This window comes from Monodon monoceros, unplaced genomic scaffold (genome assembly GCF_005190385.1).
Source record: "Monodon monoceros isolate NGI ecotype Baffin Bay Population unplaced genomic scaffold, NGI_Narwhal_1 Super_Scaffold_15, whole genome shotgun sequence".
NCBI lineage: Eukaryota > Metazoa > Chordata > Mammalia > Artiodactyla > Monodontidae > Monodon > Monodon monoceros.
In genome coordinates, this window is record NW_021703771.1 from 14,003,601 (window position 1) to 14,024,885 (window position 21,285).

The 21,285-nt window shown below is 45.2% G+C and overlaps 1 protein-coding gene across 1 annotated transcript in view; it reads left to right on the forward strand.

The window, feature by feature from the left end:
* Window positions 1-4,563: 4,563 nt before the first annotated feature.
* Window positions 4,564-21,285, forward strand: part of SH3BGRL2 (SH3 domain binding glutamate rich protein like 2) — a 53,251-nt gene continuing 36,529 nt past the window's right edge. Inside the window, exon 1 of the mRNA XM_029223316.1 lies at window positions 4,564-4,773. Within this exon, the coding sequence (XP_029079149.1) occupies window positions 4,729-4,773 (45 nt within the window). The 5' untranslated portion in view covers window positions 4,564-4,728. The remainder of the gene's footprint in view (window positions 4,774-21,285) is intronic.

Here is a 21,285-nt window from a genome sequence, read left to right on the forward strand (position 1 = left end):
CTGGTGGTCCAGTGGGTAAGCTCCGCACTCCCAATGCAGGGGACGCAAGTTCAATCCCTGGTCAGGGAACTAGATTCCGCATGCATGCCGCAACTAAAGATCCGGCACAGCCAAAATAAATAAATAAATGTGTGGGTTTTTTTTTTAAGTGAAATCCTTGGGGAGCTAGACAGTCTTGGATTAAGTGCTGTTAAGGACAGGCACACCCGACAAAACAGAATTATCAATCAGATTCAATGCCACTCTAAAAATAAAATCTGGACAGTTGGGGGACTCCAGACTGTTTCAAAGAGCTCTTCATTTAATCTGTAGATAAACCTGAAAGAAGAATGTTTCTGTTCCCTGACTCCCCTGCAAGCTTCTGTCCTTGTTCATTCTCTTATTACTCCTCAACTTCCAATTAGAAAAGACTAGATCGTTCCCTCTACTGCCTCATTAGCTATCGCTGTGATGTGGCTTCTGCCTCTGCCCTCCTCCTGGAAATGCTCTCATAAAGGTCAGCAGTGATAACAAACCATTATTATAATAACACCCGGTGCTTCTTGTGGCTTTACTGGGAGCCAAACACCAGGCTCAGAGCTTTATTTACGTTGGAGGGAGAAACCTGGAGAACCCTAGGGCTGTATGGAACTTGCGAGTCACTACTGAAAGATGAGTATATTTTAGACAAAAATCTGTATTTTTGAGCAGTGTTGTCCAGTTTGCTACAGTCCTCTCGGTGAATACATGTGCACTTGGACCTACCCCACCTCTCTCACTTATGTCACCTGCCTGACCCCTATAGGGAGAGGATTTACTACCTGCTCTTTACACAGATATTCTGGCCGGGATTGTGTAGCTGCCAGGAAAAGAGATGTTATACACCTTAAATTTACACACTGTTATATATCAATTATATGTCAATAAAACTAAGGAAAAAATCCACTCTTGCCAGATGTTCTATCACGACTTGTAAAAGGGATCGATTTCTAGGCAATGCAGGAGCAGCCTCCATGATGCCTAATGACCTACTCCATTTTCTGAGTTCTGTCTTAAGTTTCAGCCACCTGCTCTATCTGCAGACTTGACTTGTCAGATCAGCTCGGAATCCTCTCTGTGCTATGATACCCTGGTGGTGATCTTGGACTCTTAGCTTATGTTCCAGATTGCTTTCTACTCTCTGTCACTCTCTGGGTCCCAACTCTGTACTGGCTACTGTGGGTTCCTGCACTGCTAACACTTTGTCCTGAATACAAGCTTTAAGGATAAACCTCTTCACCAAGGGTCCAAAAAATAGAGCTAACTATGACCAGAGTAATCTTCTCAAAGTACAGTTCTTTTTTTTTTTTTTTTAAAGACTTGGTTTTAACAAATTTGTTTAAAATAATTTTTTTTTGTGGCTGTGTTGGGTCTTCCTGGCAGTGCGCGGGCCTCTCACTGTGGTGGCTTCTCTTGTTGCCAAGCACAGGCTCTAGGTGCACGGGCTTCAGTAATTGTGGCATGAGGGCTTCAGTAGTTGTGGCTCACAGGCTCTAGAGCACAGGCTCAGTAGTTGTGGCGCACAGGCTTAGTTGCTCTGCGGCATGTGGGATCTTCCCGGACCAGAGCTTGAACCGGTGTCCCCTGCATTGGCAGGTGGATTCTTAACCACTGCAGCACCAGGGAAGTCCTCAAAGTATAGTTCTGATCATATCCTTTTCTTCCTCAGAATGCTTACAAATTAAGTACAACCTTCTTAAGGCACTTTGGGTTGTACAAAACAGAAACCTATTTGGGGTGACTTAGGTTAAGATGAGGAATTTATGATTTGAATACAGGACTATGACACAGGCCTCCAGAGCGGGGATACAGGAACAGGCTGAGCCATAAACAGGGACTGGCAAACTTCTTCTGTAAAAGGGCTACAGAGTAAATGTATTAGGCTTTGCAGGCCATATGGTTTCTGGCATTCTGCCAGAGACAATAGGAAAACTATTGTGTTCTAATAAAACTTTATTTACAAAACAGACAACCAACTGGATTTGACACACAGGCCAGAGTTTTAGGGCCCCTGGGCTAAAGCATTATCAGGATTCTCTGAAACATTTCCATCGCCCTCCACGCCCCTGCTTTGTTGTTCTCTTCCTGTTGACTACCTTCCTCAGCTTCTCTGGTTCTCATGTTGGAACAGGGCTTCTGAAAGCACTGAGCTTCCAGGTCACAAGATGAAGTTCAAGCGTTCTCTCTCTCTATTAGTCCTAATTTTATTTTATTTATTTATTTATTTTCAAATTTTTATTTATTTATTTATTTTTGGCTGTGTTGGGTCTTCATTTCTGTGCGAGGGCTTTCTCTAGTTGCGGCGAGCGGGGGCTACTCTTCATCGCGGTGCGCAGGCCTTTCACAGTCGCGGCCTCTCTTGTTGCGGAGCACAGGCTCCAGACGCGCAGGCTCAGTAGTTGTGGCGCACGGGCCCAGTTGCTCCGCAGCATGCGGGATCTTCCCAGACCAGGGCTCGAACCCCTGTCCCCTGCATTGGCAGGTAGATACTCAACCACTGTGCCACCAGGGAAGCCCTAGTCCTAATTTTAAATCCTTAGGGAAGAGATGTTGCCTGGCCTTGCTTGGCTCAGACGCTCACCCCTCAACCTATCAGCTGTGGCCAGGGCTCTGGGTCTTGCTCTATGAACCAGGGGCGTGTTGGGAAACCACCCCTACAAGTTCTTGGATCAAAGCTGAGGAAGAGATTCCAGAAAAAGGCAGGGAGTTAGGCAGACAACCCAGAGAGAGCCTCTTGCTGCATTCAACCAAAGCTGTATTTTCAGCATTGCCCCCTGTTAGGACCCTGATTTTCCTTCCTGAAGCAAAACGGACCCCTTGCTGTTCCTACAGACCCTGCATTTTCCATCCTGCATCCCTTCTATCTGCCAGCAGAAATTCTACTCACCTTTAAAGTCTCTTCTAGAAGGCCACCCTTTCCCTCGCTTTCTTTTATATCCATACAACACTCTACTGGTACAGTGTATCTCATTCTGTCGCTATTTCTGTACCTGACTTTTTCTTTTGCAGACAACAGGTGCTCTGCTGACTGAGGAAATGACTTATTCAGCTTTTCACCCACTCTGGTACCTGTTAGAGCACAGGCTCTGAGTTCTCATTTGTTGAGTTTAACCATATCCTCAAAGCTGAATAATTCCAAACCGAAGAAATTGAGACTTTTATAAAGTTGCATTTATACAGGAAATACGGTATCTACCTTTAAGAAAATTATTGTAAAAGTAATAAACATTCATTTACGCGTTTACGGTGGCCAAATTAAAGTAAATCTGCAGAGATAGATTATTTACAGCCAGCAAAATTTATAGTTAAAATTGTTGAATAGTAAGAAGAAATAAAGTCCCATTAGCATTGTATCTTCTGTCACTGTACTAAATAAAAAATGGAACACTACAGACATGACTTCTGATAAATAGGGACGGTTATACACTTGAAATATTCAAAATCGCTCTAAAAAACAAATGCTCCAAAACGATTAGTATTTGTGCAAGAATTTTACCAAAGAGCCGGAGACCTCATCATCTAATTTCTTTGTTTCTAGAACTATTAATTAACATTGCTCCCAGAACTCTGCTAAAACTCCCCTGCTGAAAGGAAGAAAGTAAATACAGTACTGCAGGGAAAACGGGTTCATTTTCACGGAGCTGCGACAGGCTTGCGCTTTCGTGAAACAGAAAACACTTGCTGAAGAACTATTCCTAAACTCTTAGCAACTACATAGAAGCTTTTCATTTTAACAGCATCCTCCTGGGAGACTGCGCTGGAATGTGCAGCAGGTCTGAAAAAGGCACAGATTTGGCTCAACTGTAAATATCAGGTGCACAGAGGCGAAGCCATTGTGTAGGGGAGGGGGTGGGGCGGGCGGGGTCCTGATTCCCGATGCTGATAGTACGATTCTAATTTCGCTTGGTATTTATTTTTTCTGCTACAATTACAGTTTTGCTAGAAAAATAAAATATCGGCTGTGCTCTCACCTGGGTTTCTACTTTTCAGCGTCTACCGAAAAAGAAAGCCTCTCATTTACCCCGCAAAGAATCACTTTTCCGCACCTCCAGAGCCGCTGGGAAAAGAGAGGAGCGCGCGTCCCCACCGCCCTTACCGTCCCCACTTCCCCGAGCGCCCGGCCCGCCCCACCCCGCCGGCCGCGAGTCGCTGGGGCTTGCTGGGCGGGCAGGAGACCCGGAGACGATGGGTCTCCGCGGCACCACTAAGTCTGTGGACGTTTCTGGGAGGGGATGCTCCACACCAGTAAACCACAACACTGAAACCCCAGCTCGGACTTTGAACCAAGCTCTTCTTGCCTAGTTTTCTTTTTGCCCCTTCGTCTCGCCAGGATCCTCGCCACCCCCGTCATGCTTCTTCCCGGCCTCGGGTGGCCTTCCAGCCACCTGCGCTCGTCCGAGGAGGCGGTTGGTAAGAGCTCAGTCCACCGCCATCCCAGGGAGCTGCGGAGACTACAACTCCCATCACGCCCCGCAGCCGGCTCCCTCCCCTCCCCTCTGCCCCCCCTCTCTACCTTGGCCGGCGGTTGGGAAGCTCTCAGCTTTTATCTGCAGACCGGGCGGGAGGGATACGGATCCCTGCGATCTTCCCAGACCCGAGCGCTGTGCCCGGCGGTGGCGGTGGCGGAGGCTCTCAGCCGAGTTCTGCCTTTGCGTCCGCGCCAGCCCGGAGCCTCCGGGGGCCGACGGTCAGTCCCGGCGCGGCGAGAGGATGGTCATCCGCGTGTTCATCGCCTCCTCCTCGGGCTTCGTGGCGGTGAGCACGTAGGGGACCGGCTGCGGGCCGGGTCTGCGTGGTAGGGGCAGCAGGGCGCCGATCCTGCGGGAGGCGCGCGGCGCTCGCCCCGGTGCGTCTCGGCGCGCTGCGCGTCCGGCGGCGGGAGCCGGCGCCCGGCAGGTGATCCATCATCCTCGGACAATGAATAGGGCGGGGAGCCAAGGTTGGTGGGGGACCCCGGACTCACCCACGTGCCCACCCTGCACGGCCTGAGAGGGAGACAGGAAAATGGAGTCGGCGGGAAGCCCCCAGCTCCAGTTGAGTGGCTCGGGGATTTGGGGATGGGTGGTCCGAGAGCTTCGGGGGTCCCGCTTCCCTTGGTGTCAGTTCTTGCCGATTTGGGACACTCAGCCCGGTTCTTGTCAGGCTGCTTGGTTTGCTAACCTAGCTCCTGAATGGAACAAGTTTAAGTGGAACTTGCTCTCCACCCTCTGTGCCCCGCCACAAAGCACGTTTCTTCAGTTTTATACCTGCGCAGAGAGAACAGTAAACCAGGTTTGTCCTGTCGTGCCAGGGGTTTTTGTTTTGTCCTTTTTTTTTTTGGCCTCGGGTACTATAAATATTTTTACATCTATATGTAAAATGTGGTGCGTTTGGTTTCTTTTCTCCAGTAATGCTGTGCTCAGTTTCATCTTGGGGATATATAAATTGTGGTCTCTTTAATTATTTTAAGCTGTTTTGTGTGGTCGATATTCTTGAATTTTTTTTAAGGAAGAAGTTACATAGCTAAATGTCAGACTTTAGGGAAAAATTCCGTAATATACTTGATAGCCCACTGAATAAGACAGGTAGCAATATGTTCTACACGATTAGATTATTAAGATTTGGTTACCTTAGCTAAGAGTAAAACTCTAGATTTAAGAGGCTCTTTGGTGAGATACAGAATCAAATACATCAGAAAGTGCAATGCTGATAGCTTGAAATTTGGTCTGGCCAGTTGGTTGCAGGCCCAGCAACTCAACCATGTTTTCCCCAAATTTGTTTCTGAAGCAGGTGAGATGGAAGGAAGAAAATGTTGTTTGCAACACAACACTGAGGTTTTTTATTTAAAAAGGAATTACCCTACAATAGAAAAAAAGGCCCCCTTTTGCATTAGTTACAATAGACGGGAAATTCCAATTTATCTTTGTATGCAGGCATGCCCTGGTCTCCCACATTCCTGATAGTTTTGGTGTTTCTTGTTATTTGGGGCTGCTTAGTCATACCTGCCTTTTATAGATGTCTGCACTGAAGCTGCACTTCATGTGTTTGGAAACCCATACTGTTTCATGGATAGATTTTTTTCCAATTCACTTCTTCATAAGAGTGCTACAAAGCTTTTGGTTTCACCATCAACTTGCGTGCTCCGATGATTGTTGCAATAGCATTTTATTGATTGAAAAAGGGATGCTTTATGTATTAAGAAGCCTACGCTACCGATGTTGGACAAGTCAAACTTACGGTAATGACTTGGCTTATCCTGTAAGAAGGTCGTATATCAAGAGAGTTCTGGAACCCCACATCTCTGTTTCCTCAATTCCATTAACAAATATTTATTGCCTGCCTGCTATGTGCCTTTTTAACTTTTAAATTTAATGTTGGGTGTTTTGCACATGAAGCTAGACCTAAGAGACCCCAGTTTTGAGGAAGGCTCTGACGCGTGGTGTGAGTTTGGTTGAAGTACCTCACCTCTGCTGGAGTTTCTTGTCCATAGAATGAACGGTTGTGATGAATAACTCAGCATTGCACTCTAGCTTTAAAGTGCTTTGAATTAATTAGTTGGGTAAATGTGGATAAATCCTTATAATGACTTCTTTCACATTGACAATATACATGTTAGTATCAAAGTGAATTTATTCTTTTCCTCTGGTGTTTTACTGGGATGGCTCAGGTCCCCTCACTAACACACCCGGTAGTCTGTGTTCCAACAAGATACGGTTTCAGCTGGAAGACATACTCTGTTATCACATACCATATGTACAGCCCATAAATGCTAATTATGTATTTTAAAGTACCTGATCTTTTCGGGTCTCAGACAGCCCTCAGTCATTGAGTCCCTCCAATTGTAAATTTATCTCCTATATCAGTACAGAGTTTTTCTGTAATTAGGTAACATCAATACTTTGGGTGAGGGTAAGTTTATGCTTCTATGCAAGAATGGTGATTTCTAAGAGATAATGAAGTTGTTAAGGTCAGCTGTTGAGCAGAAGAGGCTCACTAGGGCTTATGGTATTATGCTGTATTGAGCTGTGAGGGCACAGCTGTGTTTTCCCTCCAGCGGTGTTGCATTGACCATTGGCTCTGTTTCATTTGGTGACCCACCATGACCAGCAAGTGCACGGGAGAATGAATAATGTGATTCCCAAGTCAGTTTGGTTTTAGCTGGAGTGGATTAAACCACAAGGAAGGAATGTGACTAGAAGTAGACGTGGCCAAGTAAGTCCCAGGAATTTCCAAAAAAGATGCTCTGCCCCAGTCAACAATAGATTTAAAGAATCTATCTGGGGAAAACTCTCATATCTTGTTCTGATTTGCCTGAACTCTGCAGCTTCAACACCTAACAGTGGTAGTTAGAATAATTAACAGAAGGGGTGATTGCCCTTTTCTCTTCCCCAGCTCCAAGTAAAATCAGCTTTTATAGGAAATAAAAGCAATGCCACATTATTATGCTATGGCTACTTGAAAATCAGATTTCTTATGCAACTAATCATGCCGCTGTCATTCATATCATAGAGAAGGGCACTTTATTTCAGTCCTAAGAAAATAGTGTAGTCATAGAAGTGCCGTTTTAAAATCTAATTTATTCTGGTTGTATACCCAGAAGGGGAGGTCTTGGTAACTTTATCCAAGAAATGTATTGATATGACTTTTTAATGTAAAAACATTGAAATCAGTCGATTATTTCATTCGTTCATTATTTTATTCGCTCAACAAGCATTTTCTAAGGGTCTGCTGCCTGCCTAGACCTGTCCTTGGTCTTGTGGGAATTGGAGGAGAGCAGAGGGTGTGGTTTCTGTCCTCCAGGAATTCAGGTGGGGATCAGGTGGGAAGATAAGATAGGAAAAGTGAAACCACCAGTAATAAAGTACAACCCAAGGACACATGCCTCTTTCAGGAACATTCTTTACCAGAGATAGAAATTATATAGGCGGTGGAGGGATGCATTGCAGGATGTCAGATAAGGAGGAAATGTGCCAGAAATCATAAAATATGCATGTGGGAGCCTCAGGCAGATGGCAGAGAGAGGGATTGAGTTGGATTTGGAGCCCGGGAGAGAGTGCCTGAGCCCATCTTGTTCAGGCTGGAAAGGGAAGAACCTTAGGTGGGAGGGGACAGGCACCTGGGGTCCCTGTGGACCTTTTGAGTACGGAGTAGACTCTGAGTCCTTGAAAGCAGCCGGTGATAACAAACTCCACAGTACTCAACATCTCAGAGATGTCTTCAGGATCTGCAGCTGGCGTGCTGTCTGGAGCCTTTTGTCCCCAGGGAACAAGGTGCTGTCTGACAGGGAGAGATCCCTGGTATGTGATTTCAGGAGAATCTTTACCATCCTGCTTGTCTTGACTAAAATTTCTCAAAAAGGAAGTAAAGTTTGTCACTCTTTGTGAAAAGTTCTTGGGCTCAGTTGTGAGAGCTGGAAGAATACCGAAAGAAATTTTCTAGTGAAGTCCAACCACCTCATTTCACAGAGAAGGAAATTTGGGCCTAGAGATTAAATGACTTCCCCTGAGGTCATTAATGGCAGTCAATGCAGAGCTGAGGGTTAAGTGGAGGCCAGGTCTCCTGACTACTGAATGTATCCCTTTGTACGTTCATTCAGCCCTACATTCATTCATGCCTTGATTGATTCATGCTCTTATCAATCATTGAAAACCTGTGAAGTACCAGGCTCTCTGTTAGGTGCTGTTAGGTGTATGATGGTCAGCAGAACAGGCACACACTCTGCCTTCATGGCGTAAATCAGTGCGGACACTCCACAGCCCAAAGACTTGGGCTGCAAACCATTTCATCAAGGAGAATGAAGGGCTGATGCTGGCTTGGGGGATGTTTCCATGGGACAAGGGGAAATGAGCTAGACAGAAGTAGTATATCCTTGGATGTTGGAGGGGACCGTCACCGGGAGGAAAATGTACAAAGAAAGCAGAGGTGGAAGCAGAGTTGGAAGACATGGACCTTTATCCACGGCTGCAACTGTGTTTTCAGGTGGGTGTGGGAGCGGAGGGGAAACATGTAGAAACTGTGCTCAGAGTTGTCACACTCGTTTTTAGCTGTAGAAAGGCGTGCCCGTGCTTTGCTTTGTGTGACGTATGACTGCTGTAAACATGCAATGGTCAGATCCATGATAATGATCAAAATGCATTGTGAAGCTTCGTTTGTATAAGGGAGCTTCTGAAAGGAGCTCCAAGGTGGTTAAAGTCAGGATGTGACCATATAAAACAGAGTGAGCATCAATTCCTCAGTGATTCTAATGCCAAAAAAAGCTAGTGAGGGTAAGCCTGGGCTTGCTAGGATCTTTAACTCAGTCCTGAGTCACATGGCAAGGTTTATTCCCATTTTACAGATGGAGAGACTGAAGTTAATTGAGATGATACACAGTAGATGGTGGGACCCTGAGTCAAAGTCTGGCAGGCAGGTGGCTCCAAAGCTTCTAGAGCAAAATTTCTCCACTATGGGCCCTTGGCGGAATGAAAGTACCGGGGGTGTTCCACATCCTGCAGTGTGCTGGACAGTCCCCCGTAAGAGCTGCCCGATGCAAAATGCCAGTGGTACCCCTGACAAGAAACAGCGCCGAAGGGCATTGGCAGGGGAGGGGAGGGAGTGAGTTTAGGGAAGTGGCAGGAGCATTATAAGAAATAAATAGGAGAGACAGGAATAAGTTGGGAGTGCAAGGACAAAGTTGTAAGGGAACGTCAGGCTGGGAAGGCTTGTGTATTGGTTTTCTAGGGCTGCCATTAACACAGTACCGAGAACTGTGGGGCTTAAACAACAGAAATTGGTCTCGCAGTTCTGGAAGCTAGAAGGCAAGATCAGGGTGTTGGCAGCCTTGCTTCCTTCTGAGGGCTGTGAGGGAGACTGTGTTCCGTACCTCTCTCCTAACTTTTGACAGTTTGCTGGTAATCTTTGGCACTCCCCCTTGGCGTGTAGATTATGACCCTGATATCTGCCTTTATGTACACATGGCATTCCCCTTGTGTGTGTGTGTGTGTCCTCTGTGTCTGCATTTCCCCTTTTTATATTGAACTTCAGCCTACCCTATTGGCCTAATCTTAACTTGATCATTTGCAAAGATCCTATTTCCAGATAAGGTCGCAGTCACAGGTACGGGGGTTAGGACATCAGCATCTTTTAGGGGGACACAGTTCATTTCCCATAACAGCATGCAAGTTGACAGTTGAAATAGGACTAATTGATGGCATTTCCCCCCTTTAATTGGAAAGACTATGGGCGAATTTCCTGAATCTTAAAGTCAGATATGGGTATGGAATTATAGTCAATGTATACACTAAGGTCCATTGCTAGAAAGGGAGATTTATCGATATCCCAAGTGAAGACCTGACCTCACTTTTTCTAGTTCATCTTAATATTTCCCAAATTTGATATTTTTCCATTCTATGATACTTTAAACTTGTAAATATAATCAAGGGCATGGACTCCTTTACGAAATTAGGGACTTTTTCAAATCCACGTGCATTAGGACATTTTAAATAAATATTTCATTTGATTTGAGGAAACTAAATTTTGACATCTATTTATAAAAGTATGAGGTGGTTTCCACATCGCAGGAGTGTAAGCCTAATTGAGCTTTGTTTATTTCTGTATTTTTCAATTTTTTGATCAAAAGCAGAAAACAGCTATTGTGAAAAAACCCAACAATTCTACAGACAGCAGTGTGAGATACTAACTCTAAAGAATATTTCTTCTTCAGGTTTCTCATGTTTAATTTATAAAAAGTTCTGAAATGAATTGGTTTTTTTTTTTTCAGTAAAGTTAGAAATGGGTGACAGAATAGAAAAATTCTAGATTCTTAGTGAATGTTTCACTTTTAACATAAGAGTTACTATGACTTAGCGATCATTATATATGAAATTTTGAAATGCAGATTTGAAAAAAACTGGATCAAGAGATTATTAGTTTAGCTGCCAAGGGTTAATCTTTTTAAAATTTGCCTTCCAAACTCTAAACTCAGAAGGAGACCCTTTTAGGTTTCATCAGGTTTTCAGTAGGGACTGCTTTCAGGGGTGTTAGTTTAGCTGCAGAGTTCGTTAGAAATTTAAGTTCTCATTTAAATCACATTCCTGTATTCATTATTTTTCTGCGATCAATTTTATATTATTCTGTTTATCCATTTTGCCGAAAAGGAGCTTAGCTTTCCAGATGAGAAATGTAGTGAAAAGTTATTTTTTCTCAGAAATGACCAGTGCTTTTTAACATGTGAGGGAAATCCTCTACTCCTGATCATGTACAATTCTCTTTTTGGGCCCTCTTTCTTGTTGTAGCTTAACAACAAGTCGATGAAACCTTCTGTTTGGTGTTTTTTTAGACCAATAGGATCAGTACTTACCGTTGCCAGAGTTTTGATTGGCAGTTGGTGTGGCTGGGAGAGTGGGACAGGGGAGTCAGAGGTTGGAAATGGACACCAGCTGCAACTGAGCATCTAGTTTAAAGCAGTGGTTTCCCTCTGTCCTCTGAAAAGGCTTATCTGAGTTTATCTGCCAGCACAGGCTAGTCCCCCAGGAACTGGGCTGTGGTAATTTAAGGTTAGAGTTGTTACTTCTTTTATGTTTGATTGTTTTGTTCCCAAACGCTAATGGACTGAGGAAAAGTACCTAATGGAATGTTTCCCTTCTGGACTCATGACAACTCTGCTGTAGGACTGAAAGCTGAGCTAGATGCTGGCAGAGGGGGCCCCGACCTACAATCCCAGGGACTCTTAGGCTGGAATGGCCCCTGGGAGACTCTGGAACAGTTTGATTGGTATTCCTGAGGGGACCTGACTCTTTTGGGCTGGCTCCGTAACTGGCTAAACCCCAAAGGCGGTTTCCTGGAACTGACCCCTGAGAGTGGAGTGGTGTGCATCAGGGTGTGTCTGCCTTGTTGCGGCACCTCTGTGTGTTCCCTGCCAATATTACCTCAGAGCTCCCAAAGCCGGAAAGGGAACACTGGCTGTGACTGCGGGCAGAGAGTTCTACTACGTCAGGATGCATTTTCCATTTCCTACTGGTGATGGATAGTCCAGATCTGGAAATGGCTTTTTGTCACCTTGGCTCTAGTGGCTTGGGAGTAGAGGGCTAAGAGTAAGAGGTGACTTGCTTGACAGGTCAGTTCAGTGGTATTTGGTAAATGCAAATATATGTAGTTAAAGCCAGCAGCTATTGCTACACACCAATCCGATATTAAAAACAAAACAAGCAACAAGGACCTACTGTACAGTACAGGGAACTATACTCAACATCTTGTAATAACCTATAAGGGAAAAGAATCTGCAAGAGAATAGATATAGATATATGTATATCTGAATCACTCTGCTGTACACCCGAAACTAACACAACATTGTAAATCAATTATACTTCAATATAAAAAAAGGTAAATAAAAAAATACACCACCCGTATGCAACTTAAATTGGGAAAAGAGTTTGTGACTATAATATCTGACTTAAATCAGTTTATGACCACCATCCGATTTCAAATAAGTTCAAGTGAAAATAAAACAAAGCAAAACAAAAAAACCCAAAGCAACACAGCCAACATAGCTTTTGAGTTAGTTTTCCTTCCGTGGGTTGCACAAGGAGTGGGAGTATGGTCTCCATTCATGACGTTCCCGTGTGGATTGAGGCTTCCAGGTTCTCTTCTTTAGTAATCATGTTCATCAGGATAGTTCCTTTGACTGGAAATTGGCCATTTCCATAAGCCTGGATCCCCAATTGACAGGAGGTTTGGGTTACACTGTCATTTTATGATAAACTACATACTAGCCGAAGTAGGTCTTTGGATTGAATACCTACTGATTTATTTAATTCTGGAGTCAGTTTACATTCAACCCATGCACCTACTTCTGCCTCATCTTTGGATTATGTACCATTAGAGAGATGTCACCCAGTGCAGCACATTGGCTGCATTAGTGTAGCCTCATGGTTAAGGCGGGGCTTGGTCCAAATCCTAGTCTGCCATTGGTGAGCGACATGACCTTAGGCAAGGAGCCTCAGCCCCTTCATTTGTAAAAGTGGGACAGCAGTGGTACCTTCTGTGTAGGATTGCTGTGAGCATCGAAGGCCTGAAGTATTCCACATACAGTGGTAGGTACATAGAAAGTATGCGACGCATTTTATCTATTAGTTCTATTATATCGTTATTAACAGCAGCAGCAGTAGTAATAGCAGTAATAAAAGCATGAAAAATATTATAACCCTGAATTGTGCAAGATCTTTAATCATCAAAATATTGCATATGGTACACAATGCTTACTAAGCCAAGGATGCATGCTGATATAATTTTTGGAGAATTTTTAGTAAATTTAAGTGTAAAGAGTTTTCAACTGAAATTTGAATAAGAACATGACAATTTGAGGTCGTTCCCCAGCAAACCACTTAATTAGAGTTCTTCTGCAATTTTTGAACACTTTATAGGGACACAGCATGCTGTGCACCAGTCACTAAACCATATTTATTCACAGCCTACAAAGTGCTTACTATGATGCAAATGGGCACTATTCCTTTGCTGTACACAGTACATGATTCTAGAGTCCTCATCTGATTTAAGGCTTCCTAAACTTGGCAAGTAGATTTCATCCCAAATGGCAGCTCTGTCTGATGAATGGTGGCTGCCTGCAGAGCTGGGAGAGGGGTTTTGGAGCCTTGTCTGGGATCAGCTGGAAAACACCCAGTGTGGTTTTTCTGTTGGTTTGTTTGTTGTTGTTTTTGACTGCATTGGGTCTTCATTGCTGTGTGCGGGCTTTCTCTAGTTGCGGCGAGCGGGGGCTGCTCTTCGCTGCGGTGCGCAGGCTTCTCATTGCGGTGGCTTCTCTTGTTGCGGAGCACGGGCTCTAGGCGCGCAGGCTTCAGTAGTTGTGGCTCGCGGGCTCTAGAGCGCAGGCTCAGTAGTTGTGGTGCGTGGGCTTAGCTGCTCCGTGGCATGTGGGATCTTCCCAGACCAGGGCATGAACCCGTGTCCCCTGCACTGGCAGGTGGATTCTTAACCACTGCGCCACCAGGGAAGCCCCCCACACAGTGTGATTGATTGTTGATGTCTGCTCTGGCCCCAGAGGAGAGAAGACCAGGGCTTATCCACATACTTGCCAGCCCTGTCTTAGATTCTGTGTAGTTGGACTCTGTCTTTCAAATTCATGTAACTGAATGTAGAATATTTTCAGCCTGTAAGAGGGAAGAGAAATATGAGAAGTGGGTTGAATTGATGGATTATATCCTCTGCAAACATCTCACGTCGAATATGGGGTGAGGAGGTGGCAGCAGAGAAAGGGCAGGATTTCTGTGGTTAATGAAAATGAGTGATACTTCCCGGAAAAGACAGTGATTATCTTGACTGTGAAACTGAACACCGAACCTTGTTTGTTGTTGTGAAACGTAGGCAGCGTTCTTTCAAATCTGGCAGATGGGCAGGGGTGGTGGTAAAAGAGATAAGGGGCTTTGTGGAAAAAGGTGGTAGAGACAGGAGAGGGAGAAAAGCACTGGAATAGGTAGATTCGAGGATAAGCCTGCCCACTGTGCCGAGCCTTGGACATTGAAAAGTCAGGTGAACAATGAGTGTTTACCTGTGCCCAGCAATGTGGGAGGATTTTTTCTGTAGGTAATTTAATCCTTACAATCATCCTACAGACTGCAGTCTATTATACCCAATCTACAGATGAGAATATTGAGGCACAGAGTTGTTAAGTAACATGCCCAGGATCATTCAGCTCAGTGAAACCAGATTCGAGCCCCTGTCTTCTGACTTTGTGTGTGGTACTTGTTTCGTGACCCCACATTGCCCACCAGAAGGGCCCCTGATTGGAGATCAGTGAGGACCTGGTCATGCCAACCCAGAAAGCTGGCTGGGATAACAGTGTGTGAACTCATGCTAACGAAGGGGGAAGGGGCAGAACTCCACTCAGCAGGTAATTTTTAGGCACAGTGTCCTCAGGGCTTGTGAAAACAATAGCTTTGCTTCTTCAGAGACTCTGATAAAAGCTGTGAGTATGGGTTGAGATGGAAAGCTAATATTTCATAATAATAGTAACAACTGCCATTCACAGCATGTGCAGGAAGTACTCAGGGCTTTGCGTTTGTTATTTGTATCCCTTACAGTAACTTGGCGTGGTAGCCATTGGAAGCGGAGAGAATCGATTTTTCTGAGCAGAGAGACCTGGGTTCAAATTATGCCTCTGGTTCCCTAACTGGCAGGGTAGCTTAGCAAGCCTTTTTATTCCTCTGGATCTCAGCGTCCCCATTTGTAAAGTTGTTGGAGCTTCAAGAAATGGCAGCCATCAATGATATTATGAGTTTAAGTCAGCAATAATTCTCTGGTGTCTGGTAAATTTTCAACTTTAAATGAACTATCAAGATTTAATTAAGGAAAAAGAATTGTTCTTATAATCAGACAATAGGTCCTGCATTCGATGGAACATGTCCCTAGGAAGACCTGAAACTGTGAAACTGACATTGTTTATTGGGATTAGTGTGAGCTAAGAGGTCACCGTCTGGTTGCAGAGGCTGGAACCCCATTGTTTTTGATTTAACAGTGTTTAAAAATTTTTTGAGCAAAGATTTTAAGTCCTGGGAGATGTCTTTCTCACCCCTACACATCATCTGGATTTCCCGTTCTTCTTGAGACATCTGGAGACCTTTTGATCTCCATCCTGGCATGGATCCACTGAAGCTGACTAGTGGTGGCCCCTTCATGGGGGCATATACCCCGGGGGTCTCCACAGCCCCCCACCATTCCCACCATCTTCCCCACTCTGAGCCATTTGCTCTTGAGCTCGTGCTATTCCTTTTCTTATGCTAGAAAGTATTTCTTGGCATCCGTGTCTGTCCAAAGTGGGTTAGATTGAGAGTGTATTGAGAGGGTTCTATATGTTTCAGGAAGAATGGGAACCAGTGAGAGTTTTTCTGTGGAAGAAAAGACATAATAGTCCCAAATGGTTACTAGGTGTTTGTTGGCTGCATTCCTTTCTGTTAACTGTCGGACTCCTGTGGGCATTTGAATAGTCGACTCTCTGTGGAAGCTAATTATTATGGGAGGTGAAAAGTGTCTATTTCCTGTCTCTGCTGTGCCAGCCTCCCAGTCAGTCTGTAATCTCAGAACTGCGGCTTGAGGTCATCACGCTCTGGAGCTTCTTTGGAAAGGTTGGAGATGAAGCTGGTCATACCCTAAGCCCGGGTTGGTCAGCAGCACCGCCGTCAGCATCTTGGGCTGCATAGTTCTCTGTCCTGGGAGGTTGCCCTGTGCGTTGCAGACAGAGAGCAGCGTGCCCAGTCTCTACCCACCCCGTCCCCCAGTTGCGACAACCAGAAATATCTCTAGACGTTCTCCCATGTCCCCTGAGGGGTAAACTCCCTGACTGAGAACCCCTGCTCTCGTCACCAGTAGCGGAGAGGAAATGCTCCCGATGTGATATAAGACTTAGATCGCAAAAACTGGAAGGAACAGCAGAGATCATTCAGTTCATCTTTCTCTTCTGCTGAGGCGTGAGCTAGTAAAGGACTAGCTGCCTCGCGTCTACACTACTTGTCCTGATTCTCCTGGAACGGTGTCCTGGGCGTCGGGACACTTGAAATCTGGTTCTGGAGATGCCATTTAATCAGCTTTGTGTCTTTGGACACGAAACTTTGCGTTTCTGGGCCTTAGGCTTCTCATCCTGTGATTGTTGTTTTCTAGTTGAGGTCATTCACACACCCTAACCCTTGAAATTGTTGTTTTAGTGGTTTTTCACGGATTCACTGGGTTGTGCAACCATCACCACTAGCTCCTTTCATCAACCCCAAAAAGAAACCCGTGTCCATGAGCAGTCGCACTCCCCAGTCCCTCTTCCCCGAGTCCCTGGCAACCACTAATCTACTTTCTATCTCTGGATTTGCCTGTTCTGGGCATTTCATATAAGTGGAATTATACAATACGTGACCTTTTGTGTCTGGCTTCTTTCACTTAGCACGTGTTCTCAAAGTCCAGGCCTGTTGTAGAATGTATCAGCACTGTGTTTCTTGGTATGGCTGAATAACAGTCTGTGTATGAATATACCACATTTTGTTTATTCATTCATCGGTCGAGGGATATTTGGGGTTGTTTCCATGTTTTGGCTACTAGGAACAATGCTGCTGTGAACATTTGTGTTGGAGTTTCTGTGTAAATGTGTTTTTAGTTCTCTTGGGTATATTCCTAGGCGAGGAATTGGTGGTTTCATATGGTAATAACTGTGTTAGCTTTGTGAGAACTGCCAGACTGTTTTCCAAAGCGGCTACTCTGTTTTACATTCCCACTAGTAATGGATGAGGGTTCCAGTTTCCTCACCAACACTTGTTATTGTCTGTGTTTTTTATTATGGCCATTTTAGTGGGTATGTGGTAGAATCTCGCTATGGTTTTGATTTGCATTTCCCTACTGCCTAGTACTGTTGGTGTTGTTTCTTAAGAACTGGTTTAGATCTTTTTTATTTTTAAGAGCTCGCTTTAACTTTTTAATTTTTTTCTTTTATTCCACACTTAGACCAGTATGACAGAATTGAGTCTTTAGGGGATGTGTGTGTGTGTGTGTGTGTATAATTAATTGAGTTAATCAATTCCCATATGTTCATAAGTACCTTCTATTGCCCAATGTTCAGCCATGTTTAGGACAGAATACATGGCATGATCCTTTCCCCCCAAGTAGCTGATCATCTGATTGAGAAGAAGAGCACAGAAAACAGAGCCATAGGGAGTACAGTGCTAGAATGAATGATCTATCCTGTAGGTAAGTCTCCGGGGCAGATATATTTATCTGGGTAAGGGCAAAGGAAGGCATATTCTGAGCGAGACAGAAAGATGGCATCTTTTAAATGGGGAAGGTGGCTGTTTTTAAGATTCTAGAAAGTGTCACTTGAATAAAAGGCTCCAGTGGAAAATTGAGAGACTTTTTTTTTTCCAAAATATTTTGTTTGAGCTTGGCTTGTGAACTAGAACAGATGTCATCTTTCCTGTTCTCTCTTTTATTTTTTTAATAAGTTTATTTATTTATTTATTTTTGGCTGCATTGGGCCTTCGTTGCTGCGCACGGGCTTTCTCTAGTTGCAGCGATCAGGGGCTACTCTTCGTTGCGGTGCGCGGGCTTCTCACTGCGGTGGCTTCTCGTTGTGGAGCATGGGCTCTAGGTGCGCGGGCTTCAGTAGCTGTGGCACACGGGCTCAGTAGTTGCGGCTCGCGGGCTCTAGAGCGCAGGCTCAGTAGTTGTGGCGCACGGGCTTAGTTGCTCCACGGCATGTGGGATCTTCCCAGACCAGGGCTCAAACCCATGTCCCCTGCATTGGCAGGTGGATTCTTAACCACTGCGCCACCAGGGAAGCCCCCCTGTTCTCTTTTTGTCAAAGAAATGAATTTGATTTGTGTACCCATGCTGCCTTTTGTTGTAGACTAGATGATTCCTTTTCCACTGGCGTGCATTTCCTGTCGAGTGAGAGCATGACACATGCATGCTCTATAGTGAGTTCCATAGTGATATTTTAAAAGTGAGCTTGGTTCTAAGAGATAATTAACTGAGATGAGATGATTAATTATTCACCTTTTTAAATTCCTTTTCCATTAAAGGAGGGAAAACAGCGTCCTCCTTCTAACAAGATTAAGTCTGCATGTTAGGTTCAGAGAGTGTAGGAAAACCTCACTGGCTGCTGAGAGCTTCTACCTTGGGGGCCTCACCTTTTGGCCTTGCATCTTGGGCCCTCTGATCCGAATCTGACCTACCTTCACAGCATTTTCTTTCACTATTCTCTAGACCACTGTATACACACACCAGGCCTTTTTTTTTTTTTGCGTACATGGGCCTCTCACTGTTGTGGCCCCTCCCGTTACAGAGCACAGGCTCCAGACGCGCAGGCTCAGCGGCCATGGCCCACAGGCCCAGCCGCCCTGCGGCACGTGGGATCCTCCCGGACCGGGGCCCGAACCCATGTCCCCTGCATCGGCAGGTGGACTCCCAACCGCTGCACCACCAGGGAAGCCCCAGGCCTTTCTTAAACCCCTGGTTTAAAACGCCTTCTGTGCGTTTTCTCATGCTGCTTTCTTTGCCTTGATTGTGCCAACCTTGCATTGAAACTGGTCAGAGTCCCCTCCCTTCTTTGAAGCCCATGCCAATAATATTTCCCAATGAAGACATCCGTCCTTTGCCCTCCAAACTGGGAGGATGCTGTTTCCACAGCCCTCCAGGATGTGGAACTGCTTTCCTGGCACCCAGCGCATTTCACCCTTGGTTACAATTTTTGTACCCAGGTGGTTTGCATGCCAAGTTCTAAGCTCGTTGCGGTCAGGTCCTATTCATCTTATCTCACACTGCCCCACGTTTCCTGTTAGAGAGCTTGGCATGTTGTATTTATTGAACACGTGGAGAAGAAATATTGTATCTGTAGCTTCCACATCAAAAACAAAAGCTAATAAAAGTTGGTGACCATGCCAAGGCGGGACTGGAGTGGAGTATGTAGTAGACGAAAGTCTGATTGGAAAACAGAAAGGCTGCGAGGGCCATGATTTATTTCGCTGCTTTGTAAATAAGTGGCATGGAGAATCTACGTTATTAGGGATAATTTTATTACAGTATTACGTCTCTTATCCAGATATCATAATTCTAGAACCTTCATTTGGGAGGAAGCAGGGAGACCTCTGAGAGGCAGTCAGCTGTTCTCCCTTCAGTGGAGCAGGGGTCAGGGAGCTGACCTCAGGGCCTCACCCAGAAGACTGGGCATGCAGTAGGCCCCTGCAGCCTTGGGCCCCGCTGAGGGATCACCAGGCGAAGCTCTGAGAAGGGACAGCCACCTTCTGAAAGCAGAAATGGAGAATTCCAGAAGCACAGCTTTGGGCTCTGCTTGGCATAAAATAAAACAGCGGGCTCTTGTAAGTGGGCTCTGAGAATGTCAGTGCACCACATCAAAGGACAAAAATGGGCCGGAAGGATGATACCTTGTCCAGAACAGATCAGATCGGCTTCGGCACATTTTGGTTTGATGTACCCTGCTGAACAATGCAGGAACACATGTGGTGCATTTCAGAAAGATTTCTAAAATAAAAATAGCTTAAAACAAGATAATAATAAATCTGTGCTTAGAGGGCCAAGTTTCAGTTATATGGAAGACCTCACTCTCCAATCCCAGGAGAAAGTAACTTACTTGCTCTTCACTCTGTGCCCATGTGGCCTGCCACTTTTCCTTCTCTCTGCCTTTCTATATTACAGCTGTAGATTCTTTTTCCTCATCATCTTAGGAGCCGTTTATTTTATATTCTTTCTATGTTTCTCATGCTGTGCTTCTCTTCCTTGCTTCCACATCAGCCACAGTGTTTATAGCCCGTCCCGGGCACCTTCCCCACGGAGCACCTGCCTTTGGGCTGCCCTGGCCCTGTGGGCGCTCCTGTGTCACTGCCAGTTTTCTATGGAAGTTACTTGTTGACAAGCCCTGTCTCCACCCCCTTCCCCAACGACTATGCACTGCATCACACTGGAGCCCTTGATTTGTCACTTACATTACCCTAGTTACTAGGGCAGCGTTTACAGCCTCGCGAGGTCTCCACAAGGTCTTGTAAAACCTGTTGAGTGAACCGTGCCTCCTTGACCTTTCAGAGACTTCGGTTTTTCTTTGTGCTGCGTCTCTCTGCTCTCTCTCTAATTCCTTTTTTTTCTTTTTCAGTTTTAATATTTTTTTCATTGAAGTATAGTTGCTTTACGATGTGGTGTTAATTTCTCATTCTTTGTTAACTTCTCCACTGACTCTTTGGAGTCCAGACGGAATGCAGAAATGACACAGCTGAAGATAACAAGGAATCTGAGGCGGAGACACTCTTCAAGACAGACTGTCTTATCTGGGCTGCAGGAATCAGGGTCCTCTGTAGGAAGGGTGAGAGCTTGCAGAGATTCGAGCTAGCTTTGAAAGCTCCTAGGGGCGGTTGTGTGGCATCTAAACAGAATGGAGTGTCCAGCTGAATGGGAATTTTGAGCACCCAAGGCGCACTGACCGGCCTGGCTCAGTAGCCCAAGGAGGGAAGAGAAAGCTGACGGGACCGGTCCATGGGATGCGGGTGAAAAGGCCCAGACTTTCTCTGAGGCATCAGTGTGCACCCACTATGGAAATACTAATTCATTATATGATCCCCCTAAAAATGTAATTGTGAGAACAATCTGCTGTCCCCATATTATTTGTCAAATGTAAATAGATATAGTTTCTAGATCACCTCTTAGGATCTCTTCTCGCACATCTGAGTATGGACTGGCGTAGAACTGGGAAGAACATACTCCAAACACACTGTTGCAGGGCAGCACCTCCGGCCATTGATAAAAGCATGGCTTTTG